This window comes from Scyliorhinus canicula, chromosome 6 (genome assembly GCF_902713615.1).
Source record: "Scyliorhinus canicula chromosome 6, sScyCan1.1, whole genome shotgun sequence".
In the NCBI taxonomy this organism is placed as follows: Eukaryota; Metazoa; Chordata; class Chondrichthyes; order Carcharhiniformes; family Scyliorhinidae; genus Scyliorhinus; species Scyliorhinus canicula.
The window spans coordinates 27831509-27854836 of NC_052151.1; the positions used below are offsets into that span (position 1 = coordinate 27831509).

Consider the following 23328-nt stretch of genomic DNA (forward strand, 5'->3'; position numbering starts at 1 on the left):
GCGGAGCTAGTCCCGGTTACTGAGGAGCATCGCTAAGGGCGTCAACATGATGGTGCGGACCATGGGAAACCACCAGGGCTGGCAAAGCCAGTTGATGATGGGGCAGCCGGGGCTCGAAGGGCTGCCCCTCCATCCCAAGGTGAACCCTGGAGCCCCATCGGTACTGAGCGGAAGGAGGGGGGCGCTGGGTGCCAAGCCGGACCAGTTCCATGGAATGGTGACAGTAGGCACCAGCTCCCCATGTTCCACCTCTATGATGAGGCCACGTCTCAAAGTCAGCACACTGGGCAGGGCGGCATGGCTTGCATGTGCCGCCAACAAGTGAACCAGGGCCTTCGGCCTCAGAGCCCTCAGAGGATGCCCGCCAGGGGCATCAAAGGCTACGGGACAAGATAAGCAGCTTGCTGCCTGCACCTCTGATGTGTATCCTGGGGAGACACCTAGATGTGGTGGTACAGCTATTGCGCCAAGCAGGTTGAGGATCACTGAGGGCACCGAGGGAGTTTTGGGGGGGGGGGCACTATCGGGAGTGTGGAGACTTTTATTACACATTAAACTACTTGTGCATAACCAGAATTATGCCTCTGTCACTTTTTTCCGCAATGTGGGCAGACCTCCGAACCCTTGGCCCATCTCTCCAGGCATCTCCGCCTCTGCGGGCACCCACCCACCCTCTAGTCGTGGACATGTCCCTGGAGCTGTGTCCCACCCCTGGGTGTTCGTATATTGGTTGCTGCGTGTGTAGTGTTGCCTCCTGCAGTATTCAAGGCCAGTATCCAGGCATCAAATTGTGACTGGGATGCTAGGCAATGACTCATACAGCTACATGTCACTCCCACCCACGGGGATCCACTTGGGATCCACTTAACCACGATTGCCAATTCCCTATTCAGCTGCACATTCAGATGCCTCGGCAGTCGTTCGGGGTTATAGCGCGGGGACAAGGCCACCCCTGGAACGGGTAAACACGTTCCAGGGGTTGGCATGGTGGTACTGCGAGCAATTGTCACCACCGCGCATCCTCCCACCCCCCCTATGGTGGCCCACCCCTACGGAGGGTGCCCCAACCCAGCTGGTGGTCCCCCACCTCTTGCCAAGCATAGGGGCGGCAATCCCTGCGCCCCTGAGCTCTTTGCTTGTGAGAAAAGATGGCTCCCCGCAGAAGCCCTTCCATCAGATTCATGTTTTTCAAAAGGAGTATTATTCGGCGCCAGCATGAACACTTGCTGGTGAGGTCGCTGAATGACAGGAGGCAGTTAGATATGGGGTGGCTCTCGTTAATTGTATGGAAATTGGGCTTAAGTCACAATTGGTTTCTCGCCACGCTATGGCGAGATCCAGATTTCACCTACCGGAGCGGGCCGGTTGCATCGCAAACTGTTGTTCTCATTTTTGGCCTCTCCTGCTATTCGCCGGCCTCGTTTCGCTTGAGCTAGAGCGCAATGAGGCCTTGAGAATCGCGCCCATTGTATATTTAGAACACGTCAACGTGGTTTTACAAAAAGAGAAATCCGGTTTGACAAATCTATCAGAATATTTTGAGGATGCAGCTGGTAGGGTAGATAAAAGGGAACCAGTAGATGTAATATACTTGGATTTCCAAATACATTTTGATAATCTGCCACACAAGGTTGATTGGCAAGATAAGGGCTCAAGCAGTAGGAATAATATCTTAGCATGGATAATGGCTAGAAAGCAGAAAGTGGGCATAAACAGGGCTTTTCAAAGTTGGTAGGCAGTTAAAAGCGGAGTGTCGCAAGGATCAGTGCTGGGCCTCAACTGTTTACAGTCTATATTCATGACTTAGATGAAGAGACAGAGCAATGTGTCAACATTTGCTGATGATACCAAGCTAGGTGGGAAGGTAAACTGCGGGGAGGACACAGAGGCTGCAGAAAGATGTAGACAGGTTAGGTGAATGGGAAACAAGATGGTAGATGGAGTATAATCTAGGGAACTGTGAAGTTGTGAGCAGAATGTTTTTTTAAAAGTTGTGGGACTTAAAGTGACTTAGGTGTGGTCGTACAAGGAACAAAACATTTGCATGCAGGTGCAGCAAACAATTAGGAAGGCAAATGGCATATAGACCTTTATTGCAAGGGGATTGCTGTAGAAGAATTGAGAAGTCTTACTAAAGTTGTACAAGGTTTTGATGAGATCACATCTGGAACACTGTGCAGTTTGGTCTCCACATTTAAGAAAGGATAAACTGGCATTGGAGGCAATACACCAAAGGTTCACTAAATTGGTCGTTAGGCTGAGGGGGTGGTCTTATGGGCTTATATTCTCATTTGGAAGGATGAGACGAAATCTCATTCAAACCTACAAATTCTGAAGGGGCTTGACAGAGTAAATGCTGAAAGGTTGTTTCCGTTGGTCAGGGATCTAAAACACGGGGAATAGTCTCAGGATAAGGAGCCAATAATTTAGGACTAAAGTATGAGGACCTGCAAGTCGAGTATAATAATAATCTTTATTGGTGCCACAAGTAGGCTTACACTGCAATTACCTTACTGTGAAAATCCCCCAGTCGCCACAATCCGGCGCCTGTTCAGGTACCATGAGGGAGAATTCAGAATGTCTGAACATTGAATACATTTTAGGCTGATATAGACATACCTTTGGTCTCTCAGGAAATTAAGGGATATGGCAAGCAAGTGGAAAAATGGAGTTGAGCTCAAGATCAGCCATGATCATATTGGAGCAGTCTCGGCTGGCCATATGGTTTACTCCTGCTCCTATTTCTTGTGTTTTTTTATCTGGTGGCAAAGGCTATGGCCTCATGATGAAGAAGTTGTGCAGGACATAGCAGACCACCATGAATCATGACACAGGGATGGAGTACTGCAGCTTCCTTCCAGAGTGGTCCAGGCAGTACAAGTATTGCTTAAGCACCCCAGTGCTCTGCTTCATCAGATTTTGTGCTGTTCAAGTGGATCTGCATTCTACAATGGAGCCATGTACCTGGAGATCAGTGGTTAGTTCCTGTTGCCCAATAGTCACTCGCTGGTTTCTTGTGACTCAAATGCTGATGTTAAGCACGATTTCTGCAGAATGAAGACATCGTGACATCAGATAGGATTTTTAAAAATGTGTTCATAAGATGTAAGCGTCACGTACTTGTCCTTTACAGAATAGTACTGAGCCCCTTCTTGAAACTCTACTGTCCAGGTGTAAATACAGTAGTGACTGTTAGGTAGGCAGCTCCAGTAATGTTGATTCAGTGACAGGTTAGTTGCTGATTGATTTATGCTGGCTGCTGTACATGAAATTAAGTCAAAATATCTGAGGGTCTGTGTGGCACTCTAGTTCACTATTTGCTTTGTGGTCAGGGGGTTTCTTTGGCACGCATATATCATCTTCCTCGTCTTGTGAAAATCTGATCAGCAACAGCATTCAGCCTAATGCTATCTCCCATCTGGTAAGAATCCTCTGTAATGGGAAATTTTTCATGCTATAAATTATAAATGAGTTTGCTTGAAGCTTTTCCCCTATTTTTCAGCCAACCTAATGTAGAAGAAATTGCTAGGATTTAGAAGTTTGGTTTAAAGAAGCTACTTTAAATGGGGAAGTAGTGCTGGAGAAATCAATGGGACGAATTGATGACAGTCACCTGGATCTGATGTCCTGCATCCTAGGGTTTCAAAATATACAGCTAAGAAGTGGATCCATTGATTTTGATCTTCTAGAATTTCTTAGATTCTAGAGCAGTTCCCAATCATTTGAAGGTGGCAAACATGTTAACAAAGGAGGAAGAGAGAAAAGACCAGTCACCCGAACAGGAGGAATCTTGCCAGCCTGGTAGTGCCATTCGGGCACCCTCGCAATGCCAGGGTGGCAATGCCAAGGTGCCAGCTGGACGGTGCAAACGTGCCCATGTTCCAAGGGAAGGGCCAGGGAGCCACGCTGCACTTACCCTGACCACCCAGGGGTCTCCGATGGCCCGGGACATCCCCCAGGTGCCGTTTCACCTGGTCCACATTTGTGTAGACCAGCACTGATCGGCACCTGACTGCAGCCTCCCTGGGGAGACTGAAGAATCGAGAGAGGATCCCGTGCAGGTAGGTCGTAAGTAAGTTCCGACCTACTTCCGCCAGCGTTATTTGGCCACGCCCATTTGGGGCAGGGTTCCGACTCCGATGTCTCACGGGACTTTGGAGAATCCCGGGAGGCGCGGAGACTCGCTGGAGGCCTCTCCCGGGATTCTCCAGCTCTGTGTTGCGCTCAAGTGAGAGCCCAATGCGGCTGGAGATTCACGCCCTTTGCATTTGGATAGCTGTTTGATGCCAGTTCTAGAGCTAACAAAATCTGACAAGGTCTGAACAAACACAGAAAAGTGCCAGCATATCTGCGATGATCCAGTAGGTATTAATTGTACACAAACCAAAGCCCGAAGGGAAACTTGAATCACAACTGTTTTAAATATTAAAACATTTCTGAATAAAAAAAAGGGAAATTTAAACAAACAAGATTATATTTAACAGTTAAAATTATTTTTATAGAATATTTCCCCCAAAAGACTTCCTAAGAGATTAGACTCACAAATAAAAATCCCTTTAGGCAACAGTCTCTTAAGTTTAAATTGAAAAATTCCAATAATTTGTGGGCTGGTTTAGCTCACTCAGCTAAATCGCTGACTTTTAAAGCAGACCAAGCAAGCCAGCAGCACGGTTCAATTCCCGTACCAGCCTCCCCGGACAGGCGCCGGAATGTGGCGACTAGGGGCTTTTCACAGTAACTTCATTGAAGCCTACTCGTGACAATAAGCGATTTTCATTTCATTTTTCATAAAAGGAAAACCCACTGTTGCTGTAGAGAAGATATGCCCCAGGGTTTCTCTCGCACTCCTGTTCTGCTGTCGAAATTCAAGAAACTTTAAAACAAATTCCTGTTCAGGGGTACCCAACAGGCTGCTCATTTTGCCTTTTCACAACTCTTTTCCAGCAAAGAGCAGCACACCAGGAGGTTTCACGTGGCAAATCTCTAAGCTTTCAACAGCTCTCCTCAAGTAGTCATTTTGGTCTTTCATCTTCTTTCCATTCTTCTTATCCCTTCTTACTTTCTCAGAATTATGGCACTAACAATTGCACACAAAGACTCGATTCGGTACAAGAGAGGCTTTATTACAGTGAGATGCTATTCCTTTGGCTGCAGCTGTAGAATGACATCTCAGGGAAACTTATGAATATTTATACTGCTTCCTGTGGGCGGAGCTAGCCGGCAGGGGCTTACCGGAAAACCTGTAATACAGGTACTGTCATACATCCCCTAATGCAAGCACACATATATATACAGTGGTAGATCACCACATTCACCCCCTGTAAAAAATGAGTCCGGCGGAGGTGACGTGAAAACTATAATACATAAACGTGATGAATTTACAGAGTGGGGGGGAAAGGAACCAAGTGTCCATCGGGCAACCCGGTGCCCGTCACAGGTTGAGTTGGACCGGCGGTCGGATGTTCCGTTGTGAGCGACGCAGCAGTGGTGGCGACGTCCGCACAGACGGTGTCAGCGTCCACGGCGTAGGTGCTGGCGGTGTTGGTGCTGGCCACTGGCGGGATGACTCCGGGAGTGAGCCAAAATCTTCCATGTTCTCTAGTGTGGGCAGGGGAACGAGGGATGGACCTGGTGGGGCTGAAGTCGGGGGCGCCGGGGAAAAGGACAGTGGCGCGTGGGTAGGGAGGAGTGTAGGCAAGGGGTCGGCACCCAAGGGAGCCAGGTTCCTGAGTGAGACTATCCTGGCGGGGAACTCCACGTAGGCATATCGGGGGTTCGTGTGGAGCAGGCGTACCTTGTCCACCAGAGGGTCTGCCTTGTGGAGCCTGACATGCCTACGAAGTAGGACTGGCTCTGGAGCTGCGAGCCAAGTCGGGAGCGACACCCCGGATGTAGACTTCCAAGGGAAGGCAAAAACACGTTCATGGGGTGTGTTGTTAGTTGCGGTGCACAGCAGTGACCGAATGGAATGGAGCGCGTCAGGGAGGACCTGCTGTCAGCGTGCGGCTGGAAGGTTCCTGGACCGTAGGGACAGCTGGACGGCCCTCCATACTGTCCCGTTCTCCCTCTCTACCTCAACGTTTCCCCGGGGGTTGTAGCTGGTCGTCCTGCTGGAGGCGAGACCCCTGCTGAGCAGGAACTGACGCAGCTCATCACTCATGAACGAGGATCCCCTGTCACTGTGGATATAGTCGGGGAAATCGAACAGAGCGAATATGGAATCATGGGCCTTGATGACGGTGGCAGACGTCATATCCGGGCATGGGATGGCGAAGGGGAACCTAGAGAATTCATCGACCACACTAAGGATGTAGGTGTTGCAGTCGGTGGAGGGGAGGGGCCCTTTGAAATCCACGCTGAGGCGTTCAAAGGGGCAGGACGCTTTCACCAGGCACGCGCAGTCTGGCCGGTAGAAGTGCGGCTTGCACTCAGCACAGACCTGGCAGTCTCTGGTGACTGTCCGTACTTCCTCGACGGAGTAGGGCAGATTGCGGGCTTTGACCAGATGGTACAACCGAGTGATCCCCGGATGGCAAAGGCTCTAGTGCAAGGCACGGAGCTGGTTCACTTGTGCGCTGGCACATGTACCTCGGGAGAGGGCGTCTGGGGGTTCGTTGAGCTTGCCGGGGCGATACAAGATCTCGTAATTATAGGTGGAGAGCTCGATTCTCCACCGCAAGAATTTGTCGTTTTTGATCTTGTCCCGCTGCGTGTTGTTAAACATGAAGGCTACCGACCGTTGGTCAGTGAGGAGAGTGAATCTCCTGCTGGCCAGGTAATGCCTCCAGTGCCGCACCGCTTCAGCGATTGCCTGGGCCTCCTTCTCAACAGAGGAATGTCGGATTTCGGAGGCACGGAGGGTGCGGGAAAAGAATGCCACGGGTCTGCCTGCCTGGTTTAGAGTGGCGGCAAGGGCGACATCTGACGCGGCGCTCTCTACTTGGAAGGGCAGTGTCTCGTCTACTTTGTGCATCCCGGCCTTGGCTATGTCTGAGCGAATATGAGCGAAGGCCTGTTGTGCCTCGGCCGTGAGGGGAAATTGTGTGGACTGGATCAGTGGGCGGGCCTTGTCCGCGTATTGTGGGCGTAGTAAGAAAAGAACCCCAGGCATCATTTGAGAGCCTTGGGGCAGTGGGGGAGGGGAAGCTCCATGTGGGGGCGCATGCGGTCTGGATCGGGCCCCAGTAGTCCGTTTTGGACTACGTAGCCGAGGATGGCTATGTGGTCTGTGCTGGACACGCACTTCTCCTTGTTATAAGTGAGGTTGAGGAGAGATAAAACATAGAACATAGAACAGTACAGCACAGAACAGGCCCTTCGGCCCTCAATGTTGTGCCGAGCCATGATCACCCTACTCAAACCCACGTATCCACCCTATACCCGTAACCCAACAACCCCCCCCCCCCCCTTAACCTTACTTTTATTAGGACACTATGGGCAATTTAGCATAGCCAATCCACCTAACCCGCACATCTTTGGACTGTGGGAGGAAACCGGAGCACCCGGAGGAAACCCACGCACACAGGGGGAGGACGTGCAGACTCCACACAGACAGTGACCCAGCCGGGAATCGAACCTGGGACCCTGGAGCTGTGAAGCATTTATGCTAACCACCATGCTACCCTGCTGCGGTGTGGAGAAATTTAGCAAGGTTGGCGTCATGGTCCTGCTGGTCGAGGCCACAGATGGTGACATTGTCTGAGTACGGAAACGTACCGGTCAACCATTCGGTCCATTTCTCGCTGAAATACCGAGACCCCGTTAGTGACGCTGAAGGGAACCTTAAGAAATTGATAGAGTCGACCGTCCGTCTCGAAGGCAGTGTAGAGACGGTCCGATTTACGGATGGGGAGCTGGTGGTAGGCGGATTTCAGGTCAATTGTTGAGAAGACCTGGTACCGTTCAATCTGATTGACCATATCAGATATGCGAGGGAGTGGGTACGCGTCGAGCTGCATGTACCGGTTGATGGTCTAGCTGTAGTCCACTACCATCCTGTGTTTCTCCCCAGTTTTAACCACCACCACTTGGGCTGTCCAGGGACTGTTGCTGGCCTCAATAATACCCTCCCGAAGCAGCCGCTGGACCTCGGACCTGATGAAGGTCTTGTCCTGGGTGCTGTACCGTCTGCTCCTGGTGGCGACGGGCTTGCAATCTGCAGTCAGATTGGCAAAGAGGGAGGGAGGGTCAACCTTGAGGGAGGGTCGTGAGGCCGCATATGATGAGAGGAGGTAGGAGTCCGCCGAATTTGAGGGTGAGGCTCTGGAGGTTACATTGTAAGTCCAGGCCCAGTAAAAGTGTCGCACAGAGGTTGGGGAGAACGTACAGGCAGAAACGGTTGAAGTCAACGCCCTGTACGGTGAGTTTAACCAGACAGAAGCCCCGGATCGGGACGGGGAGATCCGCTGGTTGGCGGGATAGACCGCAAGGGAGCAGCGCCTTACTGTGTCCGGATGGATGAAACTGTCCGTGCTCCCGGAGTCAATGAGGCAGGAGACCGCGTGGCCGTTGACCAGCACCGTCGTAGAAGCGGTGGACAGGTTGCGAGGACGGGATTGGTCGAGCGTCATGGAGGCGAGTAGTGGGCGATCGACCAACGAGTCCAATGAGTAGCGGCAGCGACCCGGGTCCCGTGGTCCCGTTTCGAATGGAGGACAAAATGGTGGCGTCTGGAGTACCTGCGGGGAAGAAGATGGCGGCGCCAATGCAGCGCACGTTGCGGGTGCGGGGCAAGATGGCGGCGACTATGGAGCGCACGTTGTGGGGCCGGGGCAAGATGGTGGCGACCATGAAGCGCACATGGAGTCGGAGGACGAAGGTGGCAGCGCCATGGCGAGGGCAGCGAAAGATGGCGGCGGCCACTGGTCGCATGTGGAGTCGGGGAAGGAAGATGGCGGCACCCACTGATCGCACTTGGCCCTGGGGGAAGCGGACGGCAGGGCCCATTGCGCAATCGGCTGAGGCGAGGGGGGAGTTCGGGCGCGATAGCGGCAACTGCGCGGGACTGACACACCGCTGAGGGGTAGGATGGGTGGGCCGCGCGGCGGGCGGGGTAGGATTGCACATTTTGGGAAGCAGCCGTCATTGAGAGCGCTAAGGTCTTTGTTGCCGCAAGATCGAGAGCGGCCCCTTCCAGCAGTCGTTGCCGGATGGGGACCGATGCAATACCCGTTACAAATGCATCCCGCATGAGTAGATTCGAATGTTCTGTGGCTGAGACGGCCTGGCAGTCGCAGTCCCGTACTAGGGGGATAAGGGCCCGCCAGAAGTCCTCAATCGACTCACCCGGTTGCTGAACGCGAGTGGAGAGTACATGTCTCGCAAACAGAGTGTTCGTCGACTGAGCTTAATTCTCTTTGAGCAGTTCCATGGCCCAGGCGTAGGTAGGCGCGTCCTGTATCAGCGGGAACACGCTGGAGCTCAACCTTGAGTATAGGAGTTGTACCTTCTGAGCCTCCGATGGTGCAGGGTCCGCTGAGGTGATGTAAGCCTCGAAAACAGCCAGCCAGTGGTTAAAGTCTTTCCTGGCGTGTGGCGACTGCGGACCCAGCTGCAGGCGATCAGGCTTAATTCTAATGTCCATGATGTTGGAAAATCTCACTGTAATAAATTGTGGCACTAACAGTTGCACACAAAGACTCAATTCGGTACAAGAGAGGCTTTATTACAGTGAGATGCTATCCCTTCGGCTGCAGCTGTAGAATACATCTCAGGGAAACTTATGAATATTTATACTGCTCCCTGTGGGCGGAGCTAGCCGGCAGGGGCTTATTGGAAAACCTGTAATACAGGTACTGGAATAAACAGGACATTATTGGGTTGCTGGTCTGCAACTAGCAGGATACTGCACAAGGTGGGAAGTAGGCCTCAACTATTAGAATCTATGGGTCAGGACTTCCGTGAAGTGGCAATCAAAGTCGGATGTCATTCCTCTCGGGCAGCACGGTAGCATGGTGGTTAGCATAAATGCTTCACAGCTCCAGGGTCCCAGGTTCGATTCCCGGCTGGGTCACTGTCTGTGCGGAGTCTGCACGTCCTCCCCGTGTGTGCGTGGGTTTCCTCCGGGTGCTCCGGTTTCCTCCCACAGTCCAAAGATGTGCGGCTTAGGTGGATTGGCCATGCTAAATTTCCCGTAGTGTTCTAAAAAATAAGGTTAAGGGGGGGGGGGGTTATTGAGTTACGGGTATAGGGTGGTTACGTGGGTTTGAGTAGGGTGATCATGGCTCGGCACAACATCGAGGGCCGAAGGGCCTGTTCTGTGCTGTACTGTTCTATGTTCTATGTTCTCTCCTATTTACTTGCATTAGAATGCTGCTGCACCGTAGTGGCCTGACTGTGTGGGAAAATGCATTGCAACAGGTTCCCGAGTGCTGCCGTGTCGAGGGAAAGGAAACCCCGTTTTTACGGCATGAGCTGCCATAAAGCAGTATGTTTAAAGGTATCAGCCACTTTGTGAAGCCAGGGAGGAGGTGAGTGTGTGTATAGTATGTGGGTAGGATTGCTGGGGTTGGGGTATTATAATTACCCTGGAGTTAGTTATTTTTATTTTTTCTAACTTTTCCTTGGTAGCTATTCAGGTAAGGCAGTCAGAGACATCCCAAGTGTCAGATTTAAATTGGAATATCAAATGATTTCCAGATGTTTGAACTTCCCAGACAGTTCCCATACATTCTTGACGGTGAAGGTGATCAACCAGCAATGTAGTGACCTCATGTAACATGGAAAAAGCCAAAGGAGGAATCATTCGACCATTAATGACTTAAATTATTGTAACGTATCCACGTTTGCTGATGTTTCAATGTTAGGTGGGGAAGTAAGCAGTGAGGAGGACACTAAGAGGCTGCAGAGGGTTTCAGATAGTTGGGTAAGTGGGCAAGAACATGACAGATAGAATTAAATGTGACTCAGTGTGAAGTTATCCGCTGTATGAAAAATAAACAATTTGTGTGAAATTGAGAAATGCTCAGAGGGATCTTGATATACTAAACCAAATAAAGTTAACATGCACATACAACAAGCAGTTACCGTTAGCTTATGTTACAAAGGAATTGGAATAGAAGACTAAAAAAATGTTACTGTAACTCTGCAGGACATTGTTAGAACATAGAACATAGAACAGTACAGCACAGAACAGGCCCTTCGGTCCACGATGTTGTGCCGAGCAATGATCACCCTACTCAAACCCACGTATCCACCCTATACCCATAACCCAACAACCCCCCTCTTAACCTTACTTTTTAGGACACTACGGGCAATTTAGCATGGCCAATCCACCTAACCCGCACATATTGGGACTGTGGGAGGAAACCGGAGCACCCGGAGGAAACCCACGCAGACACAGGGAGAACGTGCAGACTCCGCACAGACAGTGACCCAGCCGGGAATCGAACCTGGGACCCTGGAGCTGTGAAGCATTTATGCTAACCACCATACTACCGTGCTGCTATACCGTGCTGCGTCCTTGTTGAGGCTATACGAGGAGTGAAGTATGCAATTTTGGTCACTTATCTCAAAAAGATCTAAATAACCGACACAACTCTTATTTCTTCTGTTGTATTTCAGTTGTGTTGCTAATGAAGTGCAATTGTGGGTCTTTTTCCTGCCTTCTTTAATTGGAGGACCTATGGATCTAATTAGAATGAAGCAATATGAGAGGAGCTGAAAACGAAGTGGGAGGGGGAACTGGGGGAACAGATCGAAGACGGGACATGGGCTGATGCCCTGGAGAGGGTTAATTCTTCCTCCTCGTGTGCGCGGCTTAGCCTCATCCAATTCAAGGTGCTGCACCGGGCCCACATGACTGGGACGAGGATGAGTAGGTTCTTTGGGGGTGAGGACAGGTGTGTCAGGTGCTCGGGGAGTCCAGCGAACCATGCCCATATGTTTTGGGCATGCCCGGCACTGGAGGAGTTCTGGAAGGGGGTGGCGAGGACGGTGTCGAGGGTGGTGGGATCCAGGGTCAAGCCAGGATGGGGACTCGCGATTTTTGGGGTTGCGGTGGAGCCGGGAGTGCAGGAGGCGAAAGAGGCCGGTGTGCTGGCCTTTGCGTCCCTAGTAGCCCGGCGAAGGATCTTGCTACAATGGAAGGATGCGAGGCCCCCAAGCGTGGAGACCTGGATCAATGACATGGCGGGTTTCATTAAGCTAGAGAAGGTCAAATTCGCCCTGAGAGGGTCGGTACAAGGGTTCTTTAGGCGGTGGCAGCCTTTTCTCGACTTTCTGGCTCAACGATAGGGTACGGGGACAGCAGCAGCAGCAACCCGGGGAGGGAAAAGGGGAGGGAAAAGGGGGGGGCCGACAATGACTATGTTTGTTTATTTAATTTTAATATTTTTTAAGTTCTTTTGTTGTTCATTAGGGTTGGGGGGGTGGGGGGATGTGATACATGCGCCGATACGGTCTGGGGGTGTCACAGTTATTATGGGTTATTTTGTTGCATTTCATTGTTTGTCGTTATGTTTTATATTTTCTGTAAAAAATTCCAATAAAAATTATATAAAAAAAAAAGAATGAAGCAATATGCATAGTTGATGAAGAGAGGTGTACAAGAAGTTCTTATAACAGCAGTGTCCTAAAACGATTTTGAGATTAAAGTGTTAAATAATGGGCAAGATATTCTGGCTGTTCAGGCTGGCGGAACCTTCCAGTCCCGTCGATGGCACACCCTTGCCATGGGTTTTCCGGCAGCATGGGGTGGATTCAATGGGAAATCCCACTGACAGTGGCGGGATCAGAAAATTCCGCCGCCAGGAAACACACCTCAAAGAGGCAAGAGAACGGTATGATGATGGTGGATACGAGGGGGGGGTGAGAGACCCCCAGTTACGATAGTCACGTGGAATGTGAGGGGGCAGGGAGGCCCAGTCAAGAGGTCAAGAGTGCTGACGCATCTTAAAAGTTTGAAGGCAAATGTAGCAATGCTGCAGGAGACTCACCTGAGGGTGAAGGACCAAGTGAGACTTAAAAAGGGCTGGGTTAGTCAGGTGTTTCATTCTGGATTTGACTGAAGAGCTCAAGGGGTAGCGGTAATGGTCAGCAAAAGAGTATGGTTCCATATGGAGAAGGTGGTGGCTGATCAGACGGGGTAGATATGTGATTATGACAGGGGCGCTGGAGGGGAAGCTAGTGGCACTGTTAAGTGTATATGGCCCCAATTGGGACGATGTGGGATTCGCGAACAAGGTGTGTGGGGCCATCCCCAACTTGGACACACACAAACTAATAGTGGGGGGGGGGGGGCGGACTGAAACTTGGTGCAGTAGCCAAAATTGGCCTGGTTACAGCCGCGCTCGCCAGTCCCGTCAGGTGGGGGCGAAGGCACTGGCTGGGCTAATGGTGGCAATGGGAGGGGTGGACCCTTGGAGGTTTCTGCATCCAACGGAGCGGGAGTACTCGTTTTTCTCAGCTGTCCATAAGATGTACTCGCGGGTTGACCTCTTCATGGTAGGGAAGGCGCTGCTGGCTGGGGTTAAAGGGTCTGAGTACTCGACAATTGCAATATTAGATCATGCTCTGCATTGGGTGGATATGGTACTGGAGATGGGGATGGTACAGAGACCAGGGTGGAAGTTAGATGTGGGACTGTTGGGGGACCGAGGGTTCTGTGACAAAATTGAAAAAGTAATCGAGGAATATGTAGGTTTTAACTGCACGGGTGAGGTGTCAACACGGGGGAGTCTTTTTTTTTAAATTTAGCTTACCCAATTTATTTATTCCAATTAAGGGGCAATTTAGCATGGCCAATCCACCTGCTCTGCACATCTTTGAGTTTTGGGGGCGAAACCCACGCAAACACGAGGAGAATGTGCAAACTCCACATGGACAGTGACTCAGAGCCAGGATCGAACCTGGGACCTCAGCGCCGTGAGGCAGCAATGCTAATCACTGCGCCACCGTGCTACCCATCTGGGAGGCTTTAAAGGTGGTGGTAAGGGGTGAGGTGATCTTGTTCAAGGCTAGTCTCGACAAAGAGGAGAGGTTTGAAAGTCATAGGGTAATAGATGAGATGCTGGAGGTAAACAGGAGGTTTGCAGAAGATAGGGACCCAGCGCAGCTGGAAAAGAGGAAGGAACTCCAGGCGAGCTTTGACCGAGTATCTACCAGGAAGGCAGTACGCCAATTGAGGCGAGCATGGAGAGAAGGCGGGTCAACTCCGTAGTGAGGCTGCGGCAAGGCAAATTGTCCAGGTGTGGGACAGGGCAGGGAAGTTGGTGGTAACTCCAGATCATATGGAATAAATTGGAATAAATAAATTGGGTAAGCTAAATTTTAAAAAAAAGACTCCCCCGTGTTGACACCTCACCCGTGCAGTTAAAACCTACATATTCCTCGATTACTTTTTCAATTTTGTCACAGAACCCTCGGTCCCCCAACAGTCCCACATCTAACTTCCACCCTGGTCTCTGTACCATCCCCATCTCCAGTACCATATCCACCCAATGCAGAGCATGATCTGATATTGCAATTGTCGAGTACTCAGACCCTTTAACCCCAGCCAGGGCAGCAGGGTAGCATGGTGGTTAGCATAAATGCTTCACAGCTCCAGGGTCCCAGGTTCGATTCCCGGCTGGGTCACTGTCTGTGTGGAGTCTGCACGTCCTCCCCCTGTGTGCGTGGGTTTCCTCCGGGTGCTCCGGTTTCCTCCCACAGTCCAAAGATGTGCGGGTTAGGTGGATTGGCCATGCTAAATTGCCCGTAATGTCCTAATAAAAGTAAGGTTAAGGGGGGGAGGTTGTTGGGTTACAGGTATAGGGTGGATACGTGGGTTTGAGTAGGGTGATCATGGCTCGGCACAACATTGAGGGCCGAAGGGCCTGTTCTGTGCTGTACTGTTCTATGTTCTATATTAACAAGATCTTTAAGGAATGTTATGAGAAGTTGTACAGGTCAGAGCCACCTGGGGGAGGCCGGGAGATGCAGGAATTTCTAGATGGGCTGGAGTACCCAAGGTTGGGGGAGTGACACAGGGCTACATTATAGGGGGTGATAGTGGGGCAGGAGATAAAAGATGTGATTGGGAGAATGCAGTCGGGGAAGGTGGCAGGGCCGGATGGGTTTCCGGTGGAATATTATAAAAAATTCCAAAATAAGCTGGTACTGCTGATGGTGGGGATGTTTGAGGAGGCGATAGGGAAGGGGGTGTTACCACAAACTTTGGGGCAGTCATCGATTTCCCTATTACTTAAGAAAGATAAGGATCCGACGGAGTGTGTGTCGTATAGGCCCATATCACTTTTAAACGTGGACACAAAGATATTGGCGAAGGTACTGGCAGATAGGCTAGAGGAGTGCCTCCCGAAAGTGATAGGTGAAGATCAGACGGGGTTTGTGAGAGGGAGGCAGCTCTTTTCGAACATTAGGAGGGTATCGAACGTGGTTATGTTACCGGCGGAGGGGAAGGAAACAGAGGTGGTTGTGGCATTGGACGCCGAGAAAGCATTTGACCGGGTCGAATGGGGGTACTTGATGGCAGTTCTAGATCGGTTTGGAATTGGACCCAGATTTGTGGACTGGGTAAAGCTATTATATAAGGAGCCGAGGGCCAGTGTCAGCACAAATATCATCAGCTCAGAATACTTTCCTCTCCACAGTGGGACTAGGCAGGGAAGTCCTTTGGCCCCCCCTCCCCCCCCGCTGTTTGCACTCACGATTGAGCCATTGGCCATCGCATTAAGAAGTTGGAAAGGGATAGTGCGGGGGGAGGATAGAGCATAGGGTGTCCTTATATGCCGATGACTTGTTATTAGTGTTGAAACCAAGTGTGTCAATAGGGGGAATACTGGAGCTGCTTTGGGTGTTTGGGTCTTTCTCAGGGTACAAATTAAATCTTGATAAGAGTGAATATTTTGTGGTGTCTTGGCCAGGGGTGGGGGCAGGGATGGGGGTGTTGCCATTCCATAGAGCAGGGACTCACTTTAGATACCTGAGGGTGCAGGTTGCTCGAGATTGGGGGTGCTCCGTAGGTACAACATTTCTAGTTTGGTGAGGAGGGTGAAAGCTGATCTGGCAAGGTGGGATGGTCTCCCTCTGTCACTGGCGGGTCGGGTGCTGTGCTGCCGCGATTCCTGTTTGTTTGTCAATGCCTGCCGATTTTCCTGCCAACGGCATTTTTTAGAGAGATTGAAGGGATGATTACCTCATTCATATGGGGAGGGAAGGTGAACATAATTGAAAAGGTGCTATTACAGAGCGGAAGGCAGGCAGGGGGTTTGGGTCTTCCGAACCTGATGTATTATTACTGGGTGGCGAATGTGGAGAAGGCATGGAGCTGGGTCAGAGGGTTGACTCCCAATGGGTCAGAATGGAGGAGAGTTTGGGTAGGGGGTCGGGATTGAAGGCACTAGCGACAGCACCGCTCCCGAAGGCCCCACCGATATATTCAGGGAGTCCGGTAGGAATAGCTTCATTGAGAATTTGGAGACAGTTTCGACAGCACTTCGGGTTGGGTGCAGGGTCAAGGGAAATGCCAATTCGGGGAAACCATAGATTTGAGCCACGGAAGTGGAATGGAAGTTTTCGGAGATGGGAGGAGAAAGGAATTAAGACACTAAAAGATTTGTTTCTTGGGGGTCGTTTTGCGGGATTGAAGGAGCTGGGAGCGAATTATGGGCTGGAGCAGGGGGAAATATTTAGGTACATGCAGGTTTGAGACTTTGCCAGAAAGGAGATACAGAGCTTCCCAGTAGAGCCGGCTTCCACATTTATGGAGAAGGTGCTGAAGACGGGGGGGGACTGGAGAAGGAGGTAGTATTGGCGGTTATCGGGGCTATTTTGGAGGAGGAGAAGGCGCCGCTAGAAGGGATCAAGGCAAAGTGGGAGGAAGAGTTGGGAGAGTGTATAGAGGAGGGGTTCTGCTGTGAAGTGCCTCCGGAGGGTGAATGCCTCCACCTCGTGTGCGAGGTTGGGGCTGATACAGCTGAAGGTGGTGTATAGAGCACACCTTACAAGGGCAAGGATGAGCCGGCTCTTTGAGAGGGTAGAAGATGTACGTGAACGTTGTAGGGGGGGCACGCAAACCACGTTCATATGTTTTGGTCCTGTCCAAAGCTGGAGGATTACTGGAAGGAGATGTTTAGGGTAATCTCTAAAGTGGTGCATGTGAAACTGGACCCGGGCCCTCAGGAGGCCATATTTGGGGTGTTGGACCAGGCGGGGTTGGAAACGGGCGGGGAGGCAGATGTTGTAGCCTTCGCCTCGTTGATCGCCCGAAGGTGGATCCTTTTAGGGCGGAGATCAACCTCTCCACCCTGTGCCCTGGAGTGGCGGGAGGATTTCCTGGAATTCTTGACACTTGAAAAGGTCAAATTTAGGGCAGCACAGTAATTAGCATTGCTGCCTACGGCGCTGAGGACCCGGGTTCGAATCCTGGCCCTGGGTCACTGTCTGTCTGGTGTTTGCACATTCCCCCGTGTCTGCGTGGGTTTCACCCCCACTACCCAAAGATGTGCAGGATAGGTGGATTAGTCACACTAAAAATTGCCCCTTAATTGGAAAAAATAATTGGGTCCTCTAAATTTATATTTTAAAAAAGGTCAAATTTGAACTGAGGGGACGGATGGAGGGATTCTACAATTCATGGGCGTTTATTCATTATGCGCTTTCGAGAATTGAATCACATCAAACATGAATTGGGGGACTGTATGTGTTAATGGTGACTGTGGGTGATTCCTGATTCCTCTTTGTCATTTGTTTATGTTAACATGCGGGCTAATGTCTGGAGGTTTGGTGGGAAGATGGGATTGTTGTTATTGATATGGGAATTGAAATTACATTCGTTACTAATTATTGTTTATTGTTGGGTGTAAATTTGGGAGAAAATGTAAAACAGGAGAATAAAAAAATATTTTGGAAAACAAAAGAGGCAAGAGAATCTCGCCCAATTATTTCACAAGGAGAATGATGAAGATTCAGCAAAAATTAGTAATCTTTCCATAACCAACAGTCTTATTCACTTCTTCACCTCACTTGGTACTTCAATTAGGAACAAATCTATTATTTTGTTGCACAAATTGGGGGAAGAAAGTTTAGATCTGTGTGATGTAGCTCACTGATTTCTGAATTACAATCATATCTGTAAAGCTGCATGTAAAACATTTTCTTTTGATAGGTTATGGCAATTGCTCCAACTCATTACATCTGGCAACGGGGAAGGCCACTGCATCACAGTGGTGCCATCAGAAGGTACACACGAAATGAAGTCAAAATACCTCGGGGTCCTTGTGACACACCAGTTCATTGCTCACTTTGTGGCCAGAAAGAAGGTTTCCTCAGCATGCATATATCGTCTTCCTCATCTTGTGAAAGTCTGATAATAACTAAGAAAGACTTGTATCGAGGCAGTCCTGAACAGAATTCAGATGGCATGGAACACAATACCTACTATTCCACAGCTGGTAAGAATCCTCTATCATGGGAATATTTTCATGTACTCATCTAAATGAGGGATGGAATCATAGAACCTTCAACAAAAACGGAGATCAGGAGCTAACCCTACATCAACAACCACAACAATTTGCATTTAATGTAGTAAAATGTCCCAATTCGCTTTACAGGAGCATTAGCAAACAAAACTTGGCATTGTGCCATATAAGGAGATATTATTACAGGTTGCTTGTAGGGGTAGGTTTTGAAAAGCATTTTAAAGGCGAGAGCTGAAAAGTTGGTTAGGGAGGGAATTCCACTGTTTACGATTTTGACGATTGAAGTCATAGGTGTCAAAGGTGGAGCAATTAAAATCCAGGGCCGGGATTCTTTCAAAACGCAGTTAAGTGTTGATGCCGGCGTAAACGCAGAGTGTTTCACGCCAGCGTCAACGGGCCTCTTGACCAAGCGATTCTGTAGCCCACAGGGGGCCAGCACGGCACCGGAGTGCTTCGCGTGTTCCAGCTGCCGTACGCGGCCCTGCACTGCTCGCCTTGGTGGCTGCCGCGGGTCCGCGCGTGCGTGCGGCAGCCGCTTCCACGATGGCGCGTGCAACATGACGGCCACACAGCGGGCCGGCGCGGAAGAAGGTAGGCCTCTCCCCCAGATCACGCCCCTGGCCATCGTGGAGGCTCCCCCCTGGAGACTGGCCCCCTGCTCCCCCACCAGGATCGCAGCTGCGACGCCGAGCTCACGCTGGGTGGAACCATACATTAACCACGCCGGCGGAAACTCGGCCGGTGGACCACAGAGAATCACTGCGGGGCCCTCTTTAAATGGCCAGGCGCCGCGTCAACCACGCGTGCAGGACTGCCACCGATTCTCTGGTTGCCGGAGAATCGCATCCTGGTGTCGGACCCGATCGCGGGTCTGAGGCCCCATTCTCTGCCCCCACGCCGAGTGCCATTTCAGCGCAGAGGCTCAGAGAATCCCAGCCCAGATCTGCAGAAAGGTCAAATTCCACTTGAAATGTTAACTCTGTTTCTCTCTCCAGAGGTGCCGACAGACCTGCTGAGTATTTCCAGTACTTTGTTTTTATTAATAACTAAAATTGATGATGTTCAGAATTCAAAGAGCGGTGTTATCTAGGGAGGGCTATAGGGCTGGAAGATATTACAAAGATACGAGTGATGCCATGGAAGAATTTCAAAGAAAAGATGATCATTTTAAAATTGAAGCATTCCTGAACTGGAAGCCAGGGATGATGGAAGAACAGGACTTGGTGCAAGTGGGGATACAGCAGAGGTCTGGATGAGCTCAATTTTACTGGAATAGTTGAATCCAGAGGCAACTAAAGCATGGTTGAGAGTTTTATCTGCAGATGAACTGAGGTAAAAATCGTACCATGTCAAAAGTGTTTCTTCAGCTGAACGCTGGAAGCATGGCTTTCATCCTTTTGACTCTACATAAATTACATAAGAAAGCCTGACAGACAGAACAGTTGATTGTCAATGAATGTATACATCGGAGTAAATCACCAACAAACACACCTATATGCATGCATCGTCAACCTATGAACTGACAATGTAATTAGGGTAATCCAAATGCCTACAGCACTTCCTAAAGATCACAGGCGGCCAACAGTATGCTTTTGTCTGTGTGTTATGAAATTTGTCTTATTTGGAATTTGGATTCCCAAAGGTGAGATTAAATTTCAAAACAGATATACGCATTTGTTCCTTTGCGCATACTATTAATTAAAGATTAGATACAGGTCTAACAGGATGGAGGCTCCATGCAGATCTGTAGCTCGAATACAAATGTACATGTAAAGTGGAGCGCAAGTCAGTAGAACTGGGCAGCTATATCCTTCTGAGAAGCATTTAGCATCATATAATCTCTACAGTGCAGAAGGTGTCCATTCAGCCTGCACCAACCCTCCGAATGAGCACCCTACCGAGGCTCACTCACCCGCCCCCCCCCCCCCCCCCCCCCCCCCCCCATCCGTATAGCCCTGCAATCCCACGTAACCTGGATATCTTTGGACACTAAGGGGCAATTTCATGGTCAATCCACATAATCTGCACATTTTTGGACTGTGGGAGGAAACTGGAGCACCCGGAGGAAACCCAGCAAACACGGGGAGCCATTCAATATCCAAATAGTCACCCAAGGCCAGAATTGAACCTGGGTCCCTGGCACTGTGAGGTAGCAATGATTGCCACCACGTCATCATTTGTCGTAAAATTCTATTAACGGGCTATTCACTGCATTCTCCATGCCTCCATGATTCTCTGGCCCTCTAGGTTGGGATTCATGTGGGCTTGGATTGATGCAGGTATTTTCCAACATGGTCCTGGCATGGAGAACCTCGCACTGGGCAAAGGGGGTAATCTTCAAGGTGGGTGCCCTCAAAGTCCATCCCACTAGGCCCCCTCATCAGAGAGCATCCATAAGAAAGCATTGTGGACGTGAATCTTGTGACATCGGCAGGGACGGGGATATCGGGAAATGAGATCTCTCTTGCAAAAATCGAGTTTTCTGAATCTTGCAAGATTAACTGCCCTTGTCGCCAATCCTGCTGGTGGCGAGTGTGGGCTCAATGTAGTTGCTTTTGTCTTTCTTTTGATGGTTCCCAACTTAGTTTCGGCAAGATTGTACCTCCATGTTTCTACCTCACTTTGTGATGTTCCTTTTCCCTGGATCTCCAAGTACACTCGTGCTTCACCTTCCAAGCACACTTTCCGATCTTTGGCCATGCTAAGCAGAACACCATTGCTCCAAAAGCCTTTACGGCCCACAGCACGGAATCACCAACCTTCGGCTGATCTTCTGGACTTTTCGACCCCACTTTGTTTCACTCTGCTTCCCGCAGCTCACTCTTTAACCTGGAGATTTTTTCTGGCTCCTTTCATTTATCTCTGATCGTTGTCGTTGCCTGGGACATTATTCTAGGATCTCTTTCTGTCCCATTCCATGGTTTGGGAATTTCGTCTTGGTTTAGGATCTTCTCTTTATCATCCTCTCATGTCCTGCTCCCCGAGACACCTTCTCTCCAATGGTGCTTTGGTTTAGGCCACCTGACCTGTGGGTGGGAGAGGAGGAAAAGAATGGAAGGGACCCAGGGTGGAAGACATCGCTGGTCGACAGTCACACAGTCTCCAATTTTTTACAGATATTACATGGGATGGAAGATATCTTGGACCCCACGGGGTTGCCCAGGCGGCCAGATGTTGGAGAAGGTGGTGGCGGAGGCGACGTTGACAGAGGCTTGAGGCGATATACCGTGCAGGGCCCTGATCGACACCCTGAAAATGAAAATCGCTTATTGTCACGAGTAGGCTTCAATGAAGTTACTGTGAAAAGCCCCTAGTTGCCACATTCCGGCACCTGAGGACCCAGCCGCCCATCAGGCGAGGAAGGGACCCAAAGGGGGAAGCCAGCAATGGCCCATGGTGTATAGGCATCACAGGTCTTTCATTAAGATGACGGACAGCGTATGCTGCAGGAGGCTCTGCCTCAACAAGGAGAAAGTGCGGCATCGGTGCCATGGACTTGGCACCACGTGGAGGGGAGGATACCTGCTCCTGGTGGCTGTCAGGTTACAGCAGCTGTCTTCTATACCTAAGGATCATTCCCGGGCTCGAACGGGGACTTGTCCGGCATCTCACAAGCTACAGCCCACAAATGCACCCGTGAGGTCATGGACGCCCTCTTTGCTCGGGCAACAAACTACATAAACATTGACATGAACCAGGTCCAACAGGATGCCGGGCAGCAGGATTCTCTGTATTACCAGGATGCCCCAGGTCCAGGGGGTAATAGATGGCACACATGCCACCTTACGTGCACCGGGCCGTCAGGGGGTGCCCTACATCTTCAAGAAGGGGTTCCACTCCCTGAACATCCAGGTCGTGTGCGACTACCAACAGAAGATCATACACGTTTCCCAAGGAGTGTGCACATCAGCTACATCCTGGGCAGTCGGAGGACTACCCCAGAATGGCCTTTGGCTCTTGGGGGATAAAGGGTAGCTGTTGAAGACCGAGCTAATGACACCAGTGAGGAGGATAGAGGACAGGTGACATCGATGAGGGTGCAGCATGCCCAGAGGGCCAGGGACACCCTCCTCCCACCCACCCTGTTTCACCCTCCCTGTGTAACATCGCTCCAAGATGATGGGGCTGAGTCTGGGGCAGGGTGGGGGCGGAGTACAGGACCTCCATGTCCGCGGGCTGGGGCAGGGGGTTGGTGGCCGGCTCGCATAGTGGAAGAAAGTGCCAGACGCATCATATTTCCCGGGTGAAATGTTTTTAATGCTGTACATGTGTGCTCACCACCTTTCTGACCCCTCCACCATACTTCTCTTTCCCCACCCCCCCTTGTCCCCCTGTTCTCGGTGATCCTCGACCTGCTACCCTTCCCTGCTTTACCGCTGCGACTAGGAGTGTTCCCAGGATGTACATCACAGGTGAGGCAGCTTGCTGGTCTCCGCGGTGGTATGGCTGTGAGCTGTGTGGGTTTGCTCTGCAGGATCAGTTTAAGTGCTGCTTTTTAGCGGGGAGCTGGCAGGCATGGACCCGGCGAATAAGCCGACGGGACCATCATTTGTGGCGTGAAGCCTGTGGGGTCTCATTAAGTGGACTAATTAATATTTAATACTGGTGACGGCCTCGCCGAGCCTAGCATCGGGAAGCTCACAGCAATTACCGCTCACTATCACACTTAGAAAATTTTTCATTAAATCACGCCCTACGCTGGTGTAACTTGCTTGTGACACCACATTAAAACATGCCAAAAGACCATGAAGCTGTCAGCATTCTGGAGTAGCATCTCCCAGGAGTATCCAGCGCTGAGTAAACCAAGCATTTTTTTGCTAATGCCCTTCACGATGACCTACATATGCAAGGTTAGGTTCCCATTCTGACAAAGGTGAAGGCAACGCAAAGGAACTGGCTGAAGTCTGCA

General features: G+C 50.5%; 1 protein-coding gene across 5 annotated transcripts in view; it reads left to right on the top strand.

Annotated features, from left to right (window-relative positions):
* spdya (speedy/RINGO cell cycle regulator family member A) overlaps window positions 1–23328 on the top strand; it is a 77544-nt gene that overhangs the window by 52218 nt on the left and 1998 nt on the right. For all 5 annotated transcript variants that reach the window (XM_038799078.1, XM_038799082.1, XM_038799081.1 and 2 more), the window contains one exon: window positions 18107–18392. In XM_038799078.1, coding sequence (XP_038655006.1) covers window positions 18107–18392 — 286 coding nt within the window. The remainder of the gene's footprint in view (window positions 1–18106; window positions 18393–23328) is intronic.